The 25,216-nt window shown below is 39.9% G+C and overlaps 1 protein-coding gene across 1 annotated transcript in view; it reads right to left on the bottom strand.

Annotated features, from left to right (window-relative positions):
- Positions 1-7,102: 7,102 nt before the first annotated feature.
- The window catches only part of LOC110087219 (scavenger receptor cysteine-rich domain-containing group B protein), a 37,220-nt gene continuing 19,106 nt past the window's right edge, over positions 7,103-25,216 (bottom strand). Inside the window, exons 11-17 of the mRNA XM_078390255.1 lie at positions 24,404-24,718; positions 21,916-22,224; positions 17,180-17,209; positions 15,982-16,017; positions 15,412-15,723; positions 9,463-9,492; positions 7,103-8,718 (exon numbers count right to left, since the gene is read on the bottom strand). Of these exons, the coding sequence (XP_078246381.1) occupies positions 8,501-8,718; positions 9,463-9,492; positions 15,412-15,723; positions 15,982-16,017; positions 17,180-17,209; positions 21,916-22,224; positions 24,404-24,718 (1,250 nt within the window). The 3' untranslated portion in view covers positions 7,103-8,500. The remainder of the gene's footprint in view (positions 8,719-9,462; positions 9,493-15,411; positions 15,724-15,981; positions 16,018-17,179; positions 17,210-21,915; positions 22,225-24,403; positions 24,719-25,216) is intronic.

Below are 25,216 nucleotides of genomic sequence, written 5' to 3'. Positions count from 1 at the left end.
TTCTTAGAAGATCCTGAAAAGGATTGCCATACGTTAGAATTGATGTGACAATTTTTATTTATTTAAACAGCTATAATATATTGCCTTTGGGTTTTTCTTTTTTCTTGTCCAATCTTAGTTTTTCCAAAAAAACTGTCTTTGGCTCCATAATTTTAATTTAATTTAGTTATACCTTTGTTCTTGCAAAAGGGAACTACAGTAGTTAGAATTAACGTGTTTGAAACAAGAAGCTTCCCAGTTCTGATCACTATTATTAATTTTGATTACAAAGTAATTTTCTAATGATTAATTTGTATCAGAATGACTGCTCTCTTAACTTGATTCTATGAATGTTCCACTACTATATATGCTCTGTCAGCCATTTTGAACATATCTTGGCTTAATGTGTCAAGGACTGCATGAGGGTAGTGGGTAAACAGACACATCCTTTTCCTTTTTTTGGGAGGAACAAATCACTAATTCTTTAGGTAAGCATAGCTTCCCTGTTTGAATGAAACAGGAAACTATGGTTAATTGAAATCTTTGTGACTAGTTCTCTTGATGATGTAAACAGGACCTGCATCTCCAAAAGGCTTGCTCATATATTACTTTTTAAAGCCAAAATGCCTGACTGTATGTAGATTTGTCTCAGGAGGAATAATTTCATGGATGTGTGATCTTTGAAATTAAGAAGAAACCTAGTCCAATTATATGTCTTACAATTAGGACTATACTTCCTTACCTCCTGTATCGTCCCACGGTCATCATATGGAATATAGAATATAATATGCTGTCTTGTAATGACAGGTGCATTGGTAGAGTCACTCAAATACAGCCTGCACTCAGAGCAGCCCTTTGAAGCAATATATTCTTTTTCAATAACTGCCTTCATGTATTGTGGCAGACATGAAAGGCTTACTAGACAAAGAAAAGAGAGAATCATTGTCAGAGGGTAGAAGCAAAGAACATAAAACTAATTAGATTTTGCTGCCATGCATATATGTTCATCAGCTGAAAGAACCATTCTCAAAGTATCCTAGATTAAGTTGAAATTACATTATATTGTTTTGTAATTGTAATGATTTATTGGATAAGTTTTACCTTTTTTGGCTTTTTGTATGTGGCCTTCAACACAAAGTAGCAGATAAAGGAGCTAGGCTAAATTCCTGTACAATCCTACTCAGAAACGTTGCTGAGGGTTCAGTGGGGTTCACTTCCAAGACAATTGACATAGGGTTGCATCTTTAAGGTGCAAGTTACCGAGACAATGAATTAATGCAGAGGTGTAAAATTCCATTTCTTCTTGGGCCGCATCGGCATTATGGTTGCCCTCAAAGGCCCACTATACAAAGAGTTGTATTTGTAAGACTATATAAATGTATCTACTCTTTATCATATTAAATAAAATCCTCCTCGTTCAGTTATCACTTTCTGACTCTTTGCTGCTTGGAATGCTGGGATTAGAAGTGCCGCTGGGTGGATTCCTAGCGTCCTTGTGGAGCATTCTCAGCAAGGCTTCAGGAGTTAACCTCGAGGCAAAATCCGGAGCTGGAGTCCCGAAGGCAGCATGTGTCGTTCTGCCAACTCCTGCAACATTGCTGGAACCAGTTGTATTGGCTCTTGCCTTTCCATTGGACCATTTCAGCAATGTGGAGAGGGGGGATCTGCTGCTTGGGTAACAGCCTATCCTCCATATTACCTTACCTGGGCTTCATGCTCTGGAGAGGACACTCCTCGATTCAGAGCATGTTACCATAGTCTCTCGAGACTGAAGGATGCCTATGCTATGTGGAGCATTATAGGTGACCAAGTAAGCATCTGCGTATTGTATACTACACAGTAGCATGCATATAAGGGTGACATGAAACAGCCCGGTGGACTGGATTCAGCCCACAGGCCTTGAGTTTGGCACATGTGAATTAATGGTTGCATGTTACAACTTCATTATTTTGATTTTCATGGTATTCAGCATCCTGTCGGTGGAATTCTAATTAAAGGGTAGGACAGCTCGGATCCTTCTGATGTTGTTGGAGTCCAAATCACATCAGCTGCAGTCAGCATTACTAATGGCAAAGACTGATGGGAGTCAGAGTTAAATTGGAGAGCCATTTCTTCTCTGCCCATATTTTAGAGAAACAACACAATTCTGTAGTCCTATTGATCTTTTTGGGTCCTTTCTTAATTGGAGATATGTTGTGTTAACTGGTTTGTTCTTCAGCTGGACTGTTGGTTTCAGTCAAGTGACTGCCACATGGATATGCACCTGATGTTAGATTACAAACTGATGATATGGGCCATTGGTAATATACTGCATGTAAGAGCACTGTTCTTTTACAGAGGGGAACCATTTCCTTCCTGGACCTCTGCTTTAGTAGCAAAACCTGGTCTCTAGCTGGGTATGTAACTGAGTTCTTGTTTTGAAAAGAAGGCACTGAAGACCTGCAAGCTAGCCGAAATCATTTTGCTTAGCATAGTAAGTTGTACTAGAGTAGGCCCATTGAATTAGTGAGGATTGGTAAGTCAACTGCTCCATAAGTTCCATTAATTGTATTGAGCCTACTCTACTTGTAACTTACTATGCCAAACTCACAGGGAGAGTAGAACTGAGAAAACCACTCCTTGAATATCTCACTTAATTTAAATATCCCCTGATTCCTATTAGGATCACTATACGTCAATTCCAACTTGATAGGACATAATGTATGTATGTATGTATGTATGTATGTATGTATGTATGTATGTATGTATGTATGTATGTATGTATGTATGTATGTATGTATGTATGTATGTATGTATGTATGTATGTATGTATGCACACATGTATGCATGTATATTTCCCATATATGTATCTGAAACATGCACTCAAAGCTGTGTGTCTTGGAAGAGTCTTCACAAAATGCATGTTTTGAGAGAAGGAAAGTTTGATCATCCATACACTGAGCAACAACAACAAAAATTACCAGGATCCGATTGTGTTTCATCAGGTGGGGCTAGAAATGAAAAAAAAAAATAGAAGACAACACTTAAAAGGCTTTCTGTTCACAACATGGTTTAAAGCAACATGTCATTCAGAGGAGTATTCCCTAATCAGCTCCTTAGCACAGATCTTATCTGTCCACCAGTGCAAGCAGACAGCCAAGCCTTGGCAAACACATGGCATTCCTAATTTCACGAGAGTGCTGAGCAACACTTCAAATATTTCCAGTTGCCTCCTCCTGCTGGTACATGAAGCCAGCTTCTTGCACCAGGAGAGGTGTATGAATATTCTTACAACAATACTGGTTGATTTTGAGAATACCTCAGGAGGTGCTAACATAGTCGCTGTACATCTTTTCCTCCACCCCTGGAAAAATGTCCACAGAATCTCTTGCCTCTTTCCAAAAATTTTATCTGGGAGATCATTCATATAGAGCAGGACAAGATCCATGTGGTTTTATATAATGCAGGATGCATTTAGATATTATGTGGCACCCATGTGAATGGATGAAGACATTGGGAATCAAGGTAGGTATATCAAGTGGGTGGAGAGAGCAGGCCAGATTTTAGTACAGTGGTGCCTCGCATAGCGAAGGTTAATCCGTTCCGGATTAACCTTCGCTATGGTGAAACATCGCTGTACGGAACGTAAAAGCCCATTGGAACTTAGTTTAATGCGTTCCAATAGGCTGCAAAACTCACCATTCAGCGAGGTTGCTCCATTGCGGCAGCCATTTTCGCGCCCTTGGTAAGCGAGGGCAGGGTGCAAAAACACTGCGTGTGGCCATTTCGGGGCTTCCGGCGGCCATTTTGGAGCCGCCGAACAGCTGATCCACGGCATCGCTTTGCAAAGATCGGTAAGCGAAAAGCTTACCGATCTTCGCAAAGCGATTTTTGCCCATAGGGGCCATCGGTATGTGATCGCATTTGCGATCGCTAAAACCTAATCGCTAAAACCTAATGGTGTGCTCGTTAAGCGAGGCACCACTGTATTATTTTTGCCTAGCTCACTATGGAATGCAAGAAATGCATTTAATAGGTTCTCTGCATGAGGCCTAAGGCCGGATCCTTGCATCATATTATATTATCTTTGTAGCCTTCACTTTGTGTCACTGTATGAAGTCATTAAGGGGTGGGATTAAGACTTGCCACTCTGCTTAAAAGTGAAGAGAGCATTGCTGAATAATTGTGCTGTCCTACCTTATGACATGATGCTGCTTTAGCTAATTTGGTACAAAACTCAGCTGGTCTTATAGCATGTAAAACTGAAGCAAGAATGAGTGCTAAATCAGAAAATGAAGACCAGATGCATGCTTGCTGTTTTGGTAGCAGAGAAGCTTTGGTGGCAGATGGAGGTTCTCATCTAAGAGCTTAGATTTACTTTGAATAAACTGATTTATCTAATTATTTACAAAAGAGACATCTAAGGGTCAAACTGGATACTACAGGTAGAGCATTGTAGAATCATGGATGCCTAAAGGACTGGAAAGACATTTGTTTGTCACAGCTTGAGCGTTTCTATGTTCTAGTCTTGCAAAGCAATTGCTTTGCTGGGCAACATCATGAGCTGTGCTTCAGTGGAGCTATTGACTCAGATGTCACAGGAGTGGTGAATTTGATCCGAACATTAAGTGAGCTATCCAATAGCCTGAACCTGTCTTGTGTTCAGCACTCTGGACAGCTCTATAAACACATAGAAACAGATTCACAGCTCCAATGACAATGAAGCAAACACTTCCACTACTTCATTTAAAAATCTGACTTCTGAATTCTTGACTCTCAGGTGAAACAGTTATCAGCTTCTAATAACACATTACTTGTACTGTCATGTTTGACTATAATCTAAATATCAATAATGTACATGTATGAACTGTTTACATGTCAGAAAAACATTAATTACCAACTGTAGTGATTATCCCAGTGGACCCTGAAAAAAAGAAATGAAATGGATCAGGAGTATAAAAAAAATTACTTGCTCCTAGAAGCAACATAAATTTTGCGAAAGCACAATGGCGTGTAAACAATTAGACACTTTCTACATGGGCTGGTTACCTACTGGCAAATCCTCTCATGAGAAACCTATAATGTATGCAGAGTCAGAACTAGAACATTAAGTTATCAGAGTTTTAGAACTTCCTAATTTCTAGTTGGGAAATAAAGAACAAGAAGAGTATCCTGTCCCTAACAATACTTCTGTGGCCTGAATCTTTATCCAAAATGGGTTTCCCAACAATTTCTCTTTCATGTACTCAGCACAATGCACCTAATTTGGCAGGTGTTGTTTATTATCTAATTCTACATGTTTCAGTATATAGATATTTTCTAGTTTGTAAGGAAAAATTATGTAAGGAAACATGACTTTAAAGAGCTTTTACAAAAGCCTTGAATATATTCCAACAGGGAATATATGAGACAGGAAGTTCCTTCATGCTGATCATCCATCTAGTGTATGCTGCTTAACACTGGTTCCCTGAGGTTTCTGACAGGTTTCCCAACTAGGGCTGCCAGAGATATATTTATTCTGCCACTGAGCTACAACATTTTCTCTTTCACTGTGAGTTATTGACTCTTCATTATGTTCCTTGGACAAGTTTCTGGGGAAAGGGCAGAATATGTCAGATAAATAAACAAGTCATAGCACAAAGTCTCCTTTCTCAGATAGAAATGAAAAATATTGGATGGTGCGGTAAGACTGTGTGAATACATGGAGTGAAAGATACATGGGAGAAGGCCTAACACTAAGTTAGCTTATCAGTCCATTTGGTTTAGTGGCACTTTCTGTCCAAAAGATGGACAAATGTGGAATTAGAGCCAAATATTCACTCCTAGCGCCCCCCCCCTGCAGGGCTTGCCAGCTCAAAATTTGAAAAATGCATGAAACCTGGAGATTGAAAGTCAGAATATGCCAGAAGTAGCCAAAAATCGAAATAAAACACAAGAATTGACTAGGTGTGTACTTCCAGTGTTTGATTTTTTTTTTGATTGAGAGGATTTGGGCACATGGATTAGAGTCCTTGCAACTATCCCCTTGTTCCACTCCTCCTCCAGGGACCCAAGGCAGACTTCAGGCTTATACGACTTTCTGTGTCTCATGTCTGAAGCGCTATGGGGCGGTATATAAGCAGCAAGCTTTTATTAGAGCTACCAGGAAAAGACAGGGCATAAAACGTATGCAGTTGTTAGTGGAAATAAATTCAACATGACAATCTAGGGCACAGATTATTACCAGCTTCACCAGATTGCTGCCTGAGTCAGAAAACACAAGTAAAATTTTTTACTCAGGTTACAACAGACCAGATCAGAGACATTCTAATGCCAAACTCTAAAACTGGATAACAGAGCTGCTCAAAATCTGGCCAGGTGAACCCAAGCGAGGTTCCTATTTTGCTGGTTGGGAAAGGTGACCATAACCAAGGAAGAAGTAATGAGTTCTAGGTCAATTGTGGCACAGATAGTTTAATTTGCAAACCTTACCTGCAATTTTCAGACCCCTTATGTCAGAAATCCTTAGCAATCTACTGCAAGCCAGCCAGAGGACAGCTAATAGCTTCTGATCTACATTGTTCTGGCCCTTAACTTATTCATCAATATATTTCTCATTATCCTGTTATCCAAGTGTACCTGAGCAGACGACTCCAGCATCTTCTCTGTGGTTACAGTTGTGACTTCCCCAGCCTCTGTGAGAGCACTGTTCCAAGCGGAGTTCATTCCCAACGCAGGATATATCATCCAGAAAAATGTCCCCTCTACCCTGGCCAAACTGTGCTTTCCCCACTGGTGAGATAGCATTTCCACATCCAAGCTGCCTGCACGCAACACGTGCTGCATTCATGTCCCAGTCATCATCACAGACGGTTCCCCATCTTCCACTGTGAAACACCTGAAGCCGTCCCTCACATCTATGTCTTCCATTGACAAGTTGCAGATCTCCATCTAAAAGAAACAAGGGAAATTCGCTCTGCAATTCTAAGATGACGATGACGATAGAACATTGGTTAGCAATAGTACATTGAGCTCTGTACATGCCAGGAACATTTATGTTTATGGGCTTGTTCAGAGACCAATTTTTGCTTGATAAAATTAGGATTTAGGATAATGACATGACAAAGAGGTGCTTCTTGTTGGAGAATGAGAAGTCTGACTTGTGCCTTAAAATATGGGGAAGGAAAGAAAAAAAAAAGGAGAGTGAGAGAAATAGTACAGTAAATATAATTTCAGTAAAATAAACTACTTAAAATGATAAAGTTCTAGTGAAGCAGAATATGCTTCTTATGACAGAAATGTATTTGATAAATATAATAATTGTTTATTTCATTAATAAGGGAGAAAAAAGGACAACATAACATTGAATCTAATGTCATGTTTGTATTAATTATAGCTGAATTTTATGTTCATCGTAAACATCTGCTTTAAAAGGAGGACTGTTGCAAACAAAATAGATATCCAAAATGTGTAGATAGTAATAACAGTCCTATCTAGATATAGTTTCATCTACATCTTGATAGAACTATCCATCTACACTCCATCTATATTGATTGTACATTTTACCCACTCAACATAATTTTACAGTTTGACCTTGTACAAGTAATCTGATTTGCATTTATACTGATGAGCCACAACATAAAACTACTGAAAGGTGAAGTGAATAGCACTGATTACATTGTTACAATGGCATCTGTCAAGGAGTGAGATACATTAAGCAGCAAGTGAACAGTCAGTTGTTGAATTTCAAGTGTTGGAAGCAGGAAATACGGAGAAGTGAAAAGATCTGAGTGACTTTGACAAGGACCAAAGAGTGATGGCTAGATGACTGAGTCAGAGCATCTCCAAAATGGCAAGTGTTGTGGGGTGTTCCCGGTATGCTCTGATTAGTATCTAAAAAAAGTGGTGCAAGGAAGGAGAATGAGTGAACCAAGGACAGGGTGATGGGCGCTAAGGCTCACTGATGCACATTTGGAATGAGGGCAACCCATCTGGTCCAATCACGAAGGAGAGCTACTGTACTCAAATTGCTGAAAAATCTAATGCTGGCAATGATAGAAAGGTGTCAGAACACACAGGGCATCACAGTTTGCTGCATATGGGGTTGTATAGTTATAGGGTGCCCATGATCACCTCTGTCCACTGCTGAACACTCCTACAGTGGGGACAAGAGCATCAGAATTGGGCCATGGAGCAATGGAAGAAGGATGGATCATTTTTGGCCCATCATCTGATCTACAGATTTTAAATCAGATGGTTGGCCAGTTCATGTGCATTGTTTATCTGAGGAAGAGATGGCAACAGGATTAACTATGGGAGGAAATCCAGCCAGCAGTGACAGTGCTATGCTCTGGACAATGTTCTGCTGGAAAAACCATGAGTCCTGGCATTCATGTGGATGTTACTTGGACACAAACCAACTACAAAGAGATTGTTGCAGACCACATACACCCCTTCATGGCAATAATGTTCCCTGATGGGAGTGGCCTCTTTCAGTAGGATAATGTATCCTGCCACACTGCAAGAATTGTTTGGGAATGGTTTGTGGATCATGAGAAAGAAGTCAAGGTGTTACCTTGGCTCCAAATTCCCCAGATCTCAATCCAATTGAGTATCTATGGGATGTTCTAGAACAACGAATCTGATCCATGGAGGCCCCGCCTTGCAACTTGCAGGACCTAAAGGATCTACTGCTAATGTATTGGTAGAAGATATAATTTGTGAGGAAGCTGTAATGTCCCTTACCAATCAATGCAGTCGTTTCCATTGGAAATGGTGGTCCTAGAAGGAGGGGAACAACAACAGTGGCAGACAATTATTGTAAGAATAAAAATTCCACTGTAATCAAAGTCTATTTGTCTCTACAACTTATCATATATGACAAGCTGCTCCATTTATCACAGGAGGAATTGATGCTGAAAAGCAGGCTTGTCCCTTCAAGGATTTTAGTGTGCATCTTGATTCTGTCTTGCACAGGTCTTCTAATATTTGGACATCAGTGGAGGAGAATACCTAATTTCCTTAATCATTGTCTACAGTTGCTCTGGTATGTATTTTTAGTCAGTGGTCCTTGTTCCATCATAGCTGACATGGGAAGCCTTTCCCTTGCTCATGCTTTGCAGTTCAAGTCCCAGAATGCTCAACTAGTAGGGCCAATAGTAAGAGACTGAAGGAATTATAATCTAGAACATTTGAAAGGTCAAATGTTGTCTTCCTTTGGTGCAGTGGGCTGCAGAATTATTATGCAACCTGCACAGTTATACAGCCGGGCAAAAGTTTAATCCTCCTTCATATCTGTGAAGGGCACAAAAGGCTGCTTCTGGACACTGCTCTTCAAGAAGGATGCCAATAAATTGGAAGATGTTCAGAGGTAAATCAACTGATATGCAAACTTCAGGCATACAATTCATTTTTACATTCAAGTCCACAACAAGTTCATGCAAGAGAAATGTATCTTATTGTGTATACATATTAACAGAATTGTTATTTTGGACTAAATTATGAAGGGGATGAGAGGCCACTTACTTGTGGGAGGAGGAGTGGTCTGGGCTGTTCCTTGAAAAGAGAAGGAGGGGCAAATAGAGAGTAAATGGAATTGTACAAATCGTATAATGATTTAAAACCAAGCAGAATGTATTTCATGACAGGAAAAGTGTTTCCCACCAAGCATGGTTCAAACATCAATGGTAAAGAAGAAGAAAAGAACAACATTAATACCAGAGTCAATCCAATTCCTTTTTCAGTTAGAGTCTGATTTAGTCTGCATCCTCAGCGACAAAACCTGCATCTTGTATCACTTCAGCATCAAGCCTCCCATTCCCACTCCATCCCTAATTTGCTTTATCTCCAAGCTCATTTTTCTCTGACAGTTTGGATTGTCCGTATACGGTCAAAAAATAAATCGTTGTCTGCTTTGTGTAAATCTTGGAGGAAGCCTTAAAATTTATGACAAGTATTGATCATAAGCTTCTGATTCTCTTTCAAGGTGAACTAAGAAGTCCCTCTATAAATTCAGTTTCTTATAAGGAATTACAAGTTAAGCAGTGGAATATGCAGTGAAATTAAATTATGGTATATGTTGACAATTGAAATCCCCACATGTCACCTGCTAATATGAAGAAAACAGAAAAGTAATTTGTTTTGTATAGGCTTCCCAGAACGAGAGTGATACTGTAAGGTGTGTGCATGTTTGGCCTGGAATAAGAAGAACCAGAGAAAGCACAAGGACACAAAGATGGAGACCAGCGGGACCAGAGAAACTATGGGACTTTACATTCTTGGTTATAAGCCCTTATTGTGAGAAATCCAACTCTTGAACTGTGAACTTTTTGAACTATGCTTTTAGTAAGTTGACAGAAACCATCTGCTGCTAATTGAGGGAGTAGAGCAAATTTAAGGATTAAGAAGATCCTGGTACAGGTATCCTCCTGAGCATTCCACACCTGTCTAAAACCATTCCATGCTTCAAAATAGGTGATAAGGACCATATATCCAGTGGGAAACAAAGAAACATCTAATATGCATGCCCAGCTAGCAACCTGCTCAAAAAGAATATAAACGGAGGGGTCCAGGCAGGTATAATTTGTCTACTGAGACCAAAGGCTTTTGGAACCAACTACAGTGGTGCCTCGCATAACGAATGCACCGTTTAACGACGAATCCGCATAGCAATTCGTTTTTTGCAATCGTTTATACGATTGCATTGCGATGTTTAAATAGGCTAAACATCGCATTGCGATGATTGGTAAGCATTTCACTTACCAATCTTCGCATTGCGATGTTAGCAGAACAGCTGATTGGCGGTTCCAAAATGGCCGCTGGATGAAGAAAATGGCCACCCGCAGCATTTTTGCGCCGATTCCTCGCTTACCGAGGCACGAAAATGGTGGCCGGATGGGGGATTCCCGCTTAGCGGTGAGTTTGTCCCCCATAGGAACGCATTAAACAGAGTTTAATGTGTTCCTGTGGGGTTTCTATTTCTGTATAGCGATGTTTCCGGATAGCGATGAGATATCCGGAACGGATTATCGTCGCTATGCGGGACACCACTGTACTTTCTCTGGAACATAGACAATACAAATAAAGAATTCTTCTTTCTTTGGTGAGTATGTATGTGGTGTGAATGTGTTGAATGTATGAGACCCCTTTATTTAGAATTGTAATCTATCGGTAATAAAGTATATTCATTCTGCATTTATTAATGTGTCTCGTGAGGTCCTTTGCTGTTTATATAAATATAGTATTGTTCTTCGTGGGATACAAAAGATCTAGTAGTCACCCTTTTGTGACAGAATGGCAGAGTGTGAGCAGGGTATCCCAAGGAACAAGAAAGAATATATAGCAAAGGAAAATGGGTGAGATAATATTGAAGATTTCTCTTATTACCCTGTTTCCCTGAAAATAAGACCTAACCTGAAAATAAGCCCTAGTATGATTTTTCAGGATGCTCGTAATATAAGCCCTAACTCAAAATTAAGCCCTAGTTAAGTGAAACCCTGGCCTCCACCATTGTATAGCAACCAGAAGAAGATGACATGACTGTATTTGAATAAATGTAGATTGTTGTCCGTGAAACAAAAAAAAATCATCCCTTGAAAATAAGCCTTAATGCATTTTTGGAGCAAAAGTTAATATAAGACCCTGTCTTATTTTCGGGGAAATGCCGTATTATTTTTCCTTATGTTTGTTGTGAATAGGTGTGATTGTGATGTCTCTGGGGACTTGTGAGATTCTCTGAAATTGTATTTTCCTCTTTTGTCTTTGACCCTGTTGCAGATAATTTTTCTGTGCTCCCTATTTTCCTTTTTCTTTGTCTGACTCTCCCCCTGATCTTTCCCTGATTATTTTGACCTCCTGCTTTCTCTAAGATTTTCCAACCACTACATTTTTGAAGAGCTAAATCTTTTTCATCTATAAGAACCAATTTTATTTACTATGATCTGCTCTTCAGCCTCTAGCGTGAAAGCTGTGTCTATAGATAAAGACCAACCAGTGTTGTTGTAGCTAAAGGCTGATTCTGTGTTATTCAGCCACCAAGACTTCTCCTGTACATAAAGGATGCTGAATTAAGCATAGTCTAGGTGACTTTGTTTAACATCTGAATACTCAGCAGGGAGAGCAGTGCTAATTTCCACTCTCTTGTACATAAATGGGACTCAGATATGTGTTTTTTGATCTATACTATTTGAGTCTGTGGAAACTAGCACTTCAGAATAAATCAATTCACAATGAATGTGCTTTTCTCCCAAACTTAAAATTCTTTATCTCTCTTCTCTTTTACTATCTGTTCTCCTTGCTCACTCACTCCTATTTTATACCTGTTGAAAATATTGACTATTGAGCATTGTTTAGTACTAAGAATAAAGTACATCAGAAAAATCATTATTAAAAGCTTTTTTGTGAGAGTTTTGGGAAGAGGGGACAATAAAAGCAGGTAGCTCTTGGAAAAGGGCAGGGCCTGTTGAGAAATAGTGGAAAAAATGTAGATTACAAGGCTCTGTTGCCATATGCAATGTTATTGGTAGTTTGCCTGTACAGTTTGAAAGCACTGTATAATAGGTAGTTTCTAATGATAGAAGCAGGGCCTACAAAGGTAGAATACTCTTTTTTGGTGGTGGTGGCGGCTTAAAACAAACTCTGTGAGGCTAGAAGCCTTGGTTGGTGTTTGTAGATGATAGTAAAATCGCATGGTCTTGAGAGAGGAATGTCCCAGCCAGCATCAGAGGACATTCTGTATTGTCTGTAAAAACACAGAGTGACTATGGAAGCTGGAGATTTATTAGAACAAGCAAAAGACTGGCTCTTAAGAGTAAGAGACCAAGGTACTCCAAATGCTAGAGCAGAGGAAGCAATTAAAAAGGGAGAAATATATCTTTTGGAACAATTGCACCAGGGAATACATCCCCCAGGGGAAATTTTATATTAAACAGCAAGTCTGACATTTGGAGAGGGTAGCGTTACAGCCACACAGCCACAAGGCAACACCTTATTAACCTTAATGGTGACAGGCCTGGAATATCTACAAAAACGTATTAAAGATGTTAGACAGGAGGCGGAATCCCTAAGACAAGCAATAAAAGAGAAAACCATAGGTCACATGGAATCCATAGAACAGAGTGAGAAAATGGAGTTAGAAGTACTGTTTGGGCTTGGTGGAATCCATCAAGACAGCAGGAGGAAAGGGGAGAAGTACCAAACTCTTTTGGTGCACAGGAAACAGAAGTTCAGGATGTGTTACAAGTCCTTAAGACTTTGCAGGAGGAAAAAAACAGGTCAAGTTAGCATCATGCTGTCATTGACAATGAATGTCTCTACAAAGGAATAACAGAGTATATTTGGTTTTGGGCTAAGGATTATTGGAAGAATGTCGACAACAAACTTCTAAAGCATTCTGCTGAATGGAAAGAAAATTATGACATACTACGAACAGGTGAGGTTGATGTGCTCTTTTATAGGATAAAAGTCCATCAACCAGAGGGGGAAATTGGTTACCAATAGGAAACAGTGGATCAATTAGTCAAGAGAAGAAAAACCCCTAAGGAAGTGGAAACTAAAACTGTAAAAATGATACAATTTAAAAAGACTTACATGTCTCATGTGTACCATGCAATTTACTAAAAAGAGAATATGAAAAACAAGAGGGATAATTATACCACAAAGAAACACAGAACCATGGGGAACAATATACATTGACTATATTGACAGATTGCCTAGAACAAAGGAAAGATTTCAGTACCTATTGGTGGTGATTGATGGTTTCTCCTGTTGGTGTGAAGCATTCCCAACAAAGAAAAATGATGCAATTTCAACAGCAAAAAAAGTTGTTTAAAGAGCTATTCTGTAGGATGGATGTGCCTAGTGTCAAAAGCTCAGAGAAGGGAGGGGTGTTCACAGGAGAAATAATGAGACAAATGGAGGATGCATTAGAAACCAAGAGAAAAGTACACATTTCATATAGTCCACAGAGCTCTGGGAAAGTTGAATGAGCAAACCAAACAATAAAAGGAATGTTAAGGAAATTAGTGAAAGAAAAACGGTAAAGATTGGGCTGAAAAATTATCAAAAGTGTTAGCCACAATGAGGAATGCGGTGTTACTACCTATACGAGATATTGTTTGGAACAAAAAATGTGTTTGGGATTTCCCCATGATTATGATGAAATATCAGAGGATTATTGGTTTAACCTGTTACAAGAAAGAAATAGATACCAGGAAGAAATTCAAGAACAATGGCATCAAGTTGATGAGGTAAAGGAAAAAAGTTATGTCTGATAAAGCTATGTTTTCAATAGGAACACAAGTAGCATATTTGGTTTTAGATACCAAGGAACATTCTTTGAGATCATGCTGGAGAGGACTCTATGTTATTTTCTATTCTATTTATCCAACTTCTTATTTGTTACAGATAAATGGCCAGCAGAAGTGGGAGGAAACAACTAATAAAATTCAGATTTTATTTTCCTTTAGGGACAAAGTGACCGCCAACATCTGAAGATTTTTTAAAAGTTATTCATGTCTTAATATAGACTGTGTATGAACAAAAAATAGTATATACACAAGATTCAACTGTTTGGGTACCTGAAGAAAGAAGATAACCACATTTATATTTTGTATTTTCAGTTTTATCTGTTTGAAAACAGGGTTTTTTTGTGTTTTTGCTTTATTTAATTGAAGGCTACCGCCAAATAATATTTTAATAAGAGAGAAATTCCTTCACTTCATATTCCACTAGAAAACCTGCAATATCAAGACAAACTTGCGATTGACACCTTGTGGCCAAAGAGAAAACAGTCAACCAGAATGTGGAAATTATTGCAAATGGGAATTTTATTGATGATCATTGAAATCGGGTATGCTGGATGGGGAAAAATGCATTCCATCAATTGGTGAAAAACATGAACAAAGAAATAAATGTTATAGATTGTTTGGTTTGCTCGCATGCTCCGGTATCAGATTTACAAGGGTGGCCGGTTATAACCGCTGCCACTCTGGATGTTGCAGGCTGGTTTAAATTCAAAGTAAATGAGGGTGATGAACAAGTACTGGATTTGAATCTTGGTGGGATTTATTAACAGGGTGGTTACCAAATCTTCAATGCTTTAAAATATTGTTTATGAATATTATTCTGCTTATTTCTATAGTATTAGCTTCTTGTTGCATGATACAATGTACTCTTGCATATTGTTCATCTATTACTACTAAGAAAGCTGCTGTTGTTTCTACTGTTAGAAAAGACTATGACTTTTAAGAGGTTTATAATGTAATTATCAAAGTAGTTTTTTATGCTATATTCAAAATAGTCGGTCTTGCTGCTTACATCCATTTCTCCACTTTTTCACTTGCCTTAATTAGCCAGAGAATTCATGACTTCTGTAACTATCTATATCCATTAATGTCTTGAGTAGTGATGGGGGTATTCATATAGGAATTCCCCATCTCTAGACTTGACTATTATCATTCATCATTCAAAGAGTACCTGAGCACACCACACCAGCATCTTCATTGTGCAGGCAATTACTTATCCCCCACTCATTGTGGGAGCATTGGGTCAGACGAAATTCATTTCCACTGCAAGCTACATCATCTAGAAAAACTTTGCCTGGGCCTGGACCAAACTGGGCATCTCCAGGTGCTGAGAGAGCCTCTCCACAGCCAAGCTGCCTGCAGATGACACGTGCATCATTCATGTCCCACTCATCATCACAGACAGTCCCCCACTGTCCGTCGTAAAATACTTCAAGCCGTCCTTCACATCTGTTTCTTCCATTGACGAGCCTCACAGCCCCTTCTTGGAAAGACAAGAGAGACAGAGAGAGAAAGTCTGTTGCTGGTGGCACATCAAGTTTTCCTTAAAAAAATTTAAACCCTACCCTTCTCCTAGGAGCTCAAGGTGCCTTCCAGTTTGCATAAAAACACAATGAAAACCATAGTTAAACACAGGGTTGTGCCAGTTTCTGTTATAATAGGGAAACGTTGGGCACATGATTGGCGGAGGATCTATTTTCATCTAGGATTTATTTTGTGAGGAAGCTGTAATGTCCCTTACCAATCAATGCAGTTGTTTCCATTGGAAATGGTGGTCCTAGAAGGAGGGGAACAACAACAGTGGCAGACAATTATTGTGAGAATTAAAATTCCACTGTAATCAAAGTCCATTTGTCTCTACAACTTATCATATATGACAAGCTGCTCCATTGATCACAGGAGGAACTGATGTTGAAAAGCAGGCTTGTCTCTTCAAGGATTTTAGTGTGCATCTTGATTCTGTCTTGCACAGGCCTTCTAACACTTGGACATCAGTGGAGGAGAATACCTAATTTCCTTGATCATTGTCTACAGTTGCTCTGGTATGTGTTCTGAGTCAATGGTACCTGTTCCATCATAGCTGACATGGGAAGCCTTTTCCCTTCCTCATGGTTTGTAGTTCAAGTCCCAGAATCCTCAACCAGTAGCACTAATGGTAAGAGATTGAAGGAATTATAATCTAGAACATTTGAAAGGTCAAATATTCTCTTCCTTTGGTGCAGTGGGCTGCAGACCTATTATGCAACCTGCACAGTCATACAGCCCGGCAAAAGTTTAATCCTCCTTCATTTCTGGGCACAAAAGGCTGCTTCTGGACACTGCTCTTCAAGAAGGATGCCAACCAGTTGGAACAAGTTCAGAGGAGGGGAACAAGCATGATCAGGTAGCTGGAAACCAAGCCTCATAGGAGGCCTGATTTTGGTTGACTATCAGGAAAAACTTCCGAACTGTTCTAGCAGTAAGGCAATGGAATCAATTACCTCGAGATGTAATGAGTGCTCCAACATTGGAGGCATTTAAGAGAAATTTAGACAGCCACCTAGGAGATATCCTTTAGTTTATATTCCTGCATTGAGTGGGAGGTTGGACCCGATGGCCTTACAGGCCCTTTCCAGCTTCATGATTCCGTGATTCTATGATTCTGTGATAAGATGGGCAATATATAGTCCTCCACATGCTGTCAAGACACAACTTCCACCAGCCAGTATAGGCAATAAGGACCAATGATGGGAGTTATAATTCAACCGTCTCCAGAGGGCTAATGGTTCCCTACCTCTGGTAGAGGTAAATCAACTTGTATGCGAGCTTCACACATACAATTCATTTTTACGTTCTAGTCCACAACAAGTTCATGCAAAGGAAATGTATCTTATTATGTATACATATTAACAGAATTGTTATTTTAGACTAAGTTATGAAGGGGATGAGAGGCCACTTACTTGTGGGAGGAGGAGTGGTCTGGGCTGCTCCTTGAAAAGAGAAGGAGGGGCAAATAGAGAGTAAATGGAATTGTATAAATTGTATAATGATTTTAAACCAAGGAGAACGTATTTCATGACAGAAAAAGTGCTTCCCACCAAGCATCGTTCAAACATTAATGGTGAAGAAGAAAACAAGAATAGGATTAATACCAGCGTCAATCCAATTCCTTTTTCAGTTAGCGTCTGATTTAGTCTGCATCCTCAGCGACAAAACCTGTATCTTGCATCACTTCAGCATCAAGCCTCCCATTCCCACCCTTATCCCCAATTTGGTTAACTTCCAAGCCGATGAGAAGTTCTGTGCATTCAAAAACATGCTCACTCTTCTTTGACAGTTTGGATTGTCTGTATACAGACCAAAAATAAATCTCTATCTGCTTTGTGTAAATCTTGGATAAAACGTTAAAATTTATGATCATAAGCTTCTGGTTCTCTTTCAAGGTGAACTAAGAAGTCCCTGTATAAATTCAATTTCCTTATAAAGAAATTACAACAAGTCAAGCAGGGGAATATGCAGTAAAATTGAAATTATGGTATATGCTGACCATTGAAGTCTAGTCATACATTTCCCCTGCTAATATGAAGAAATCATAAAAGTCATTTCTTTTAAATAGTCTTCCCAGAAGGGGAGCAATACCACCATGAACACACAATGATTCAAAACAGTTTTTTATGCTATATTCAACACACTTTGTTTTGCTGTTTAAATTCATTTTCCCACTTTGTCCCCTGCTTGAATCATCCAAAAAATTAATAACCCCAAAACATTTCCTCTGTAACCGTCTATATCGTTAATATATCGAGTGTTATCATTCATCATTCAAAGAGTACCTGAGCACACCACACCAGCATCTTCATTGTGCAGGCAATTACTTATCCCCCACTCGTTGTGGGAGCACTGGTTCAGACGAAATTCGTTCCCACTGCAATCAACGTCATCTAGAAAAACTTTGCCTGGGCCTGGACCAAACTGGGCATCTCCAGGTGCTGAGAGAGCCTCTCCACAGCCAAGCTGCCTGCAGATGACACGTGCATCATTCATGTCCCACTCATCATCACAGACAGTCCCCCACTCTCCATTGTAAAATACTTCAAGCCGTCCTTCACATCTGTTTCTTCCATTGACGAGCCTCACAGCCCCTTCTTGGAAAGACAAGAGAGACAGAGAGAGAAAGTCTGTTGCTGGTGGCACATCAAGTTTTCCTTAAAAAAATTTAAACCCTACCCTTCTCCTAGGAGCTCAAGGTGCCTTCCAGTTTGCATAAAAACACAATGAAAACCATAGTTAAACACAGGGTTGTGCCAGTTTCTGTTATAATAGGGAAACGTTGGACACATGATTGGCGGAGGATCTATTCCCATCTAGGATTTATTTTGTGAGGAAGTTGTAATGTCCCTTACCAATCAATGCAGTTGTTTCCATTAGAAATGGTGATCCTAGAAGGAGGGGAACAACAACAGTGGTAGACAATTATTGTGAGAATAAAAATTCCACTGTAATCAAAGTCTATTTGTCTCTACAACTTATCATATATGACAAGCTGCTCCATTTATCACAGGAGGAATTGATGTTGAAAAGCAGGCTTGTCCCTTCAAGGATTTTAGTGTGCATCTTGATTCTGTCTTGCACAGGCCTTCTAACACTTGGACATCAGTGGAGGAGAATACCTAATTTCCTTGATCATTGTCTACAGTTGCTCTGGTATGTGTTCTGAGTCAATGGTACCTGTTCCATCATAGCTGACATGGGAAGCCTTTTCCCTTCCTCATGGTTTGTAGTTCAAGTCCCAGAATCCTCAACCAGTAGCACTAATGGTAAGAGATTGAAGGAATTATAATCTAGAACATTTGAAAGGTCAAACGTTCTCTTCCTTTGGTGCAGTGGGCTGCAGACTTGTCATGCAACCTGCATGGTCATACAGCTGGGCAAAAGTTTAATCCTCCTTTATTTCTGTGAAGGGTACAAAAGGCTGCTTCTGGACACTGCTCTTCAAGAGGGATGACAACAAGTTGAAACAAGTTCAGAGGAGGGCAACAAGGATGATCAGGTAGCTGGAAACCAAGCCCTATGAAGAGAGACTGAAATAACTCGGCATGTTCAGCTTTGAGAAAAAGAAGACTGAGGGGAGATCTAATAGCACTTTTCAACTACTTGAAAGGCTTTCATACAGAAGAAAGGGAGGATCTCTCCTTGATCAACCCAGAGTTCTGGACATAGGCTCAATAATAGGCTCATAGGAGGCCTGGTTTTGGTTGACTATCAGGAAAAACGTCCGAACTGTTATTGCGGTAAGGCAATGGAATCAATTACCTTGAGATGAGTGCTCCAACATTGGAGGCATTTAAGAGAAATTTAGACAGCCACCTAGGAGAAATCCTTTGGTTTACATTCCTGCAGTGAGTGGGAAGTTGGACTTGATGGCCTTACAGGCACTTTCCAGCTTAATGATTATATTATTCCATGATACCATGTTTCTGTGATAAGATGGGGAGTGTATAGTCCTCCAGATGCTGTCAAGACACAACTTCCACCATCCAGTATAGGCAATAGTGACCAATGACGGGAGTTATAATTCAACCATCTCTGGAGGTCTAATGGTTCCCTACCTCTGTTATAGGTAAATCAATTTGTATGCGAGCTTCACACATACAATTCATTTTTACGTTGTAGTCCAAGACAAGTTCATGCAAGAGAAATGTATCTTATTGTGTACACATATTAACAGAATTGTTATTTTAGACTAAATTATGAAGGGGATGAGAGGCCACTTACTTGTGGGAGGAGGAGTGGTCTGGGCTGCTCCTTGAAAAGAGAAGGAGGGGCAAATAGAGAGTAAATGGAATTGTACAAACCATATAATGATTTAAAAACAAGCAGAATGTATTTCACGACAGAAAAAGTGCTTCCCACCAAGAATGGTTCAAACATTAATGGTGAAGAAGAAGATAAGAAAAAGATTAATACCAGAGTCAATCCAATTCCTTTTTCAGTTAGAGTCTGATTTAGTCTGCATCCTCAGCGACAAAACCTGTATCTTGTATCACTTCAGCATCAAGCCTCCCATTCCCACCCTTATCCCCAATTTGCTTAACTTCCAAGCCGATGAGAAGTTCTGTGAATTCCAAAACATGCTCACTCTTCTCTGATGGTTTTGATTGTCCGTATAGGGACCAAAAATAAATCTTTGAAGTCTCTGACAGTTTGGCTTGTCCTTATACAGGCCAAAAACAAAACAAAAAAACCTTTGTCTGCTTTGTGTAAATCTTAGAGGAAACTTCAAAATTCATAACAACTATTGATGAGACATGGGAAGAATTAAAGGATGTTTCATATTATCTTACAATGTTTTGTTTTATATGAAACTTGACACAATGTATTGGTGAACAGTTTTGTCTTCCCCATACTACAGAACTGGGCAAAGTACGGCCCGCGGGCTACATATGGCCCGAGAGCCGCTCCTGTCTGGCCTCTCCGTCGCTGCTCCTGTCTGGCATGCCCGTCGCCACTGAGTGAGCCAGAGTTCGGGCTCTGGTCACCCAGCACGGCAGTAAGCAAAACTCGTGAGATCCGATGCTGGGATCTCGTAAGTTTTGACTGTTACTTTTGAGCCGCAGGCTGCAGAGCCTGTGGCTCAAGAGGCAGGAAGAGACTCTTGCGCAGGCGACGTGATGATGCATCATGTCACCTATGCTGGATAGAAGACAGTCAGAGAGGAAGGCCATGGGGGAACAGAGGACAGGTGACTTAGCTCAGTGTTGGGGATTTTTTCCTTCCCCCCCCTGCGGTGAATGAATTACAACACTCACATAGTTAGCTCCCTAAAAAGTTTAAGGAGTTAACTATGTCAGCCTTGTAGTTCATTCACCTCAGGGCCTCACCCAATGGGGGCCTATTACTACCCACAAATTGGGGGCCTGTTGCTACCCACCCCTGAACACAGTTCAGATTTTTCATGTGGCCCCCTATAGAAATTAATTGCCCACCCCTGCCATACTATCATGCCCTTATGCATTCCTATAAGGTAAGTCCTATATATTTGAGTGAGGATTACTGCAAAGTCAGTAGCTATAGCCATGCAATAGAAGTCCAAATAGAGATGGCCTTGAGGAGTTTCTTTAAAATGAGCAATATAACATGCGAGAAAAATTTTATATTGTCTTGGGCAGCATGCATTATTAAATGGTAAGCATTTTTGGTGCAACTGATTAGCATTGTCTCACAGGCTTTAACACAGGCCATTGTGCAAATGATAGAAACATTTAAAATGTGGATTTATTGAAGCTCACATTGCATCATTAGCATTATTACTGGATGCTAAGAATTATTTTTTGGATTGAGAGAGTGACCAAAGAAGTAGTACCTAAAATGAATGAATAAAGATTAAGAAATCATAAAGCACATAAAACGATGAAAGCTAAAATATATCAGTCCTATAAGGATAAAAGAGAGGTGCAGATTGATACAGCTGCTCATTCACAAGAAAACAACTGTGAAAAGAAATGCAAGGAAAAGAATTTAGTGGTAGAAGAGACTTAAAATGACTTTGGATGTAAAGCGTCCTTGTTTACAGTTGTTATGTTAGAACAGTCATGACAACATTCGACTTCCCACAGGAAAGAAATAGAAAGAAGTAGGTGTAAGATTTCAGCCTCAGATAAATTTGATAATGCATTAATTGATAGTGACAGAGTACCTGAACAAATGACACCAGCATCTTCTCTGTGGATACAGTTGTGTACTCCCCAGCCTCTGTGGATGCACTGTTCTAGGCTGAGTTCATTTCCCGTGCATAATATATCATCCAGAAAAATCATGTCTCTACCCTGGCCAAACTGAGCTTTTCCCACTGCTGAGACAGCAGCTCCACATCCAAGCTGTCTGCACACAACACGTGCATCATTGATGTCCCACTCGTCATCACAGACTGTCCCCCACCTTCCATAGTATAACACTTCAAGCCGTCCCTCACATCTGTGTCTTCCATTGATGAGTCTTACAGTTCCTTTTAGAAAGATGGGGGGAAACAACAGTTACCACTGGAAATTAAGCTCTATACATGCTACACATCATAGGCACTTATGTCTACAGGCTGCTTATTGGACAGTTCCTCTAGAGTACAGTATATCAATTCTGTAATGCCTGCATATAGAGAATTTAAATTTTGTATTACATTAAATAGGGCTGGCTGGATAGCTCAGTGGTTTAACTATCTGGCTGTGGAGCCAGACGCTGGGAGTTTGATCCTTGCTGTACCTCCTCCAAGTAGAGCCAGCCTATGTGGCTGTGGGCAAGCTGCACAGTCCCAGGACACTCCCAGAAAAACTTCTAAGTATTCCCTACCTGGAAAATCTTGAAAGGGTCAGAACCGACTTGACAGCACATGATTATTTTTATTATTAAATTAAATTAAATTAAATTAAATTAAATTATGAAGATGAAATGTTTCTTACCACTTGAATTAGCTGAAGTAGTAGATTTCCACACCAAGGTTTGGTTTTTGGAAATAATAAAGAAAAAGAAAGGGTGATGCTATAATGTGGGAAATACAATTTCACTGCAATCAGTAGAGAAATGTGCATTGAACTGATATGCTTTGATTTGCATAAAAATATATTGCATTTGTGGTACAAAGAACTGACTCTTTTGTCCCTGTCAGAAGAAACTCTGTGGTGCTTCCGGAGTGGAAGTGTGCCGGCATTGCTCAGGAGACTCTTGAACATGCTCACAATCCTTATGTTCATTGGGGAAACTTATTATGTGTCCCCAGAACTGACACTGAAAGCAGGACTCCATGTATGAAAATGTATGTATGGAGAAAACACATAGTTTCCCATGAATAATATGCAAAAAAGGCTGAGAAAAAAAAAAGGTGTGTGAGAGGGTGTACCATACATATACATTTCTGAGTCACATGTCATTCCTGTGCACTACATCATACACAGAGAATGTCTGACCAACTGTGCACTGGATTTTGGATTGTCATTATCTGGAAAAGCAAATCAGCTACTTTGCTTTGATGACTGGCCTTTGGAATATAAACATGGATTTTTATTTTATTTTCAAGCCTGTTTCCTCAGAAAGATCTGCTAGAGTCATGTATCTGAAACACCAACTCGATTTCAGCTACAATTATGGGCACCTGCAATGTATGGTTTGGCCATGATTATCTAGAGCCTTTTCAATCTGGGCTTCAGGAACAGAATCTGCCTTGGTTGCGCTAAAAGGTGGCAAAACTGCTGCTGGCATACTTCTCTGCCACCCCTACCCCATTGGCTTTCCTTCCCCAGGCTATAAACAGCTTCCTATTGTCCTTTTACAGAAAAGAAAGACATGAGAGACATAACTGGCAAATAAGACAGAGCTCTGACATAGTGTTAGAATTACCTAGCGCTGACTTAAATCTTACTTTGTACTGCTCTTATCTTGTCCTATGGCATTAAAACAGTTTAAAAAGTGTCACAGAAGCAAATGACAGAAGTAAAATAAATTCCTGCTGTTCTTTGTGTCGATGGAGGATGGTGAGCTAGAAATAGCAGAGCCCCCCCCCTTCCAAGCCTTATCAAATGCAAAAATCATTGAATGCAGACATACAGTCGTGCCCCGCTTTATGATTACCCCATTTAAGGACGAATCTGCTTGACTGTGAGGTTTTTGTGATCACTTTTGCGATCACAAAACGATGGTTTGAATGGGGTTTTTCCACTTTGTGATGATCGGTTACCTACTTTGGGAACTGATTCTTTGCATTACGATGATCAAAAACAGCTGATATTCAGCTTTCAAAATGGCCACCAACTGAAGAAAATGGCCCCCGCTGTCCTTAGGGATGGATTCCTTGCTGCACAGGCATGGAAAATGGCCGCCCCTATGGAGGATCTTCACTGGACGGTGAGTTTTCAGTCCACTGGAATGCATTGAGCGGTTTTCAATGCATTTCAATTGGCTTTTTAATTTCGCTTTACGACGTTTTCGCTTTACAGCGATTTCGCTGGAACGAATTAAGGTTGTCAAGCGAGGCACCACTGTAATTTCAAGCAGAGCATTGCAATCTAATGAGGTTGCAATTTTAAGCACATTTACCTGGGAGAAAGTCCTATTGAACTCATTGAGTACAGATGTTTAACATTGTAGCCCAGGTGAATTAACTGACACCGAAAATGAAATTCTCCTTGAACACTTACCAGAAGTAATGGGTTCTCGAGTGCTGGGCGCCAATGTTGTGGATTCCCGAGTGCTGGGTGTTAGTGTTGTGGTTTCTCGAGTGCTGGGAGCAAGTGTTGTGGATGCTTGAGTGCTGGGAGCAAGCATTGTGGATGCTTGAGTGCTGGGAGCAAGCGTTGTGGATTCTCGAGTGCTGGGCACAAGTGTTGTGGATGCTTGAGTGCTGGGAGCAAGCGTTGTGGATTCTCGAGTGCTGGGTGCAAGCGTTGTGGATTCTTGAGTGCTGGGTGCAAGCGTTGTGGACTCTTGAGTGCTGGGCACAAATGTTGATGCTACTTGAAAGAAAATAAAAAGAAAAGCCACTGTTACTCAGATATTATGGCTCCTCTTATCGGAAGGAGAGGAGAAAGGATCTGAAATACTTTGCCCTCATGACTCCCTCTTCATCCTTTCCTAGCAGAAGACAGATACCATTGTGGCAGTCTTAATTTTGAATGCCACAGCACTGTAGAACAACACTGTGTTATATCTAGACTGGTCTACCAGGTTATTTAACTAAGAGGTTCTTCTCATTTTTGCACTACTTTTCCAATTTATTTTTCATTGAATGATCAGTAAGAAGCTGCATTTTTCATTTTTCATTATGTGACCATGATATTCTAGTTTTCTGCATTTTATTGTTTTATTATTTCATGGTGAAAAAGTACTTCACTGGCCATTCTCTTGATCCAAATAATCCTTGGTATCCTCTGATAAATCTACATTTCCAGTGCTTCCAGCTTTTTTAAATAATCGCCTAGGTTAAAAGTCTATGAGCTCCTGTCATGCAGTAG

This window comes from Pogona vitticeps, chromosome 3 (assembly GCF_051106095.1).
Source record: "Pogona vitticeps strain Pit_001003342236 chromosome 3, PviZW2.1, whole genome shotgun sequence".
NCBI classification, from domain to species: domain Eukaryota; kingdom Metazoa; phylum Chordata; class Lepidosauria; order Squamata; family Agamidae; genus Pogona; species Pogona vitticeps.
This window is presented reverse-complemented; position numbering and strand designations above follow the sequence as displayed.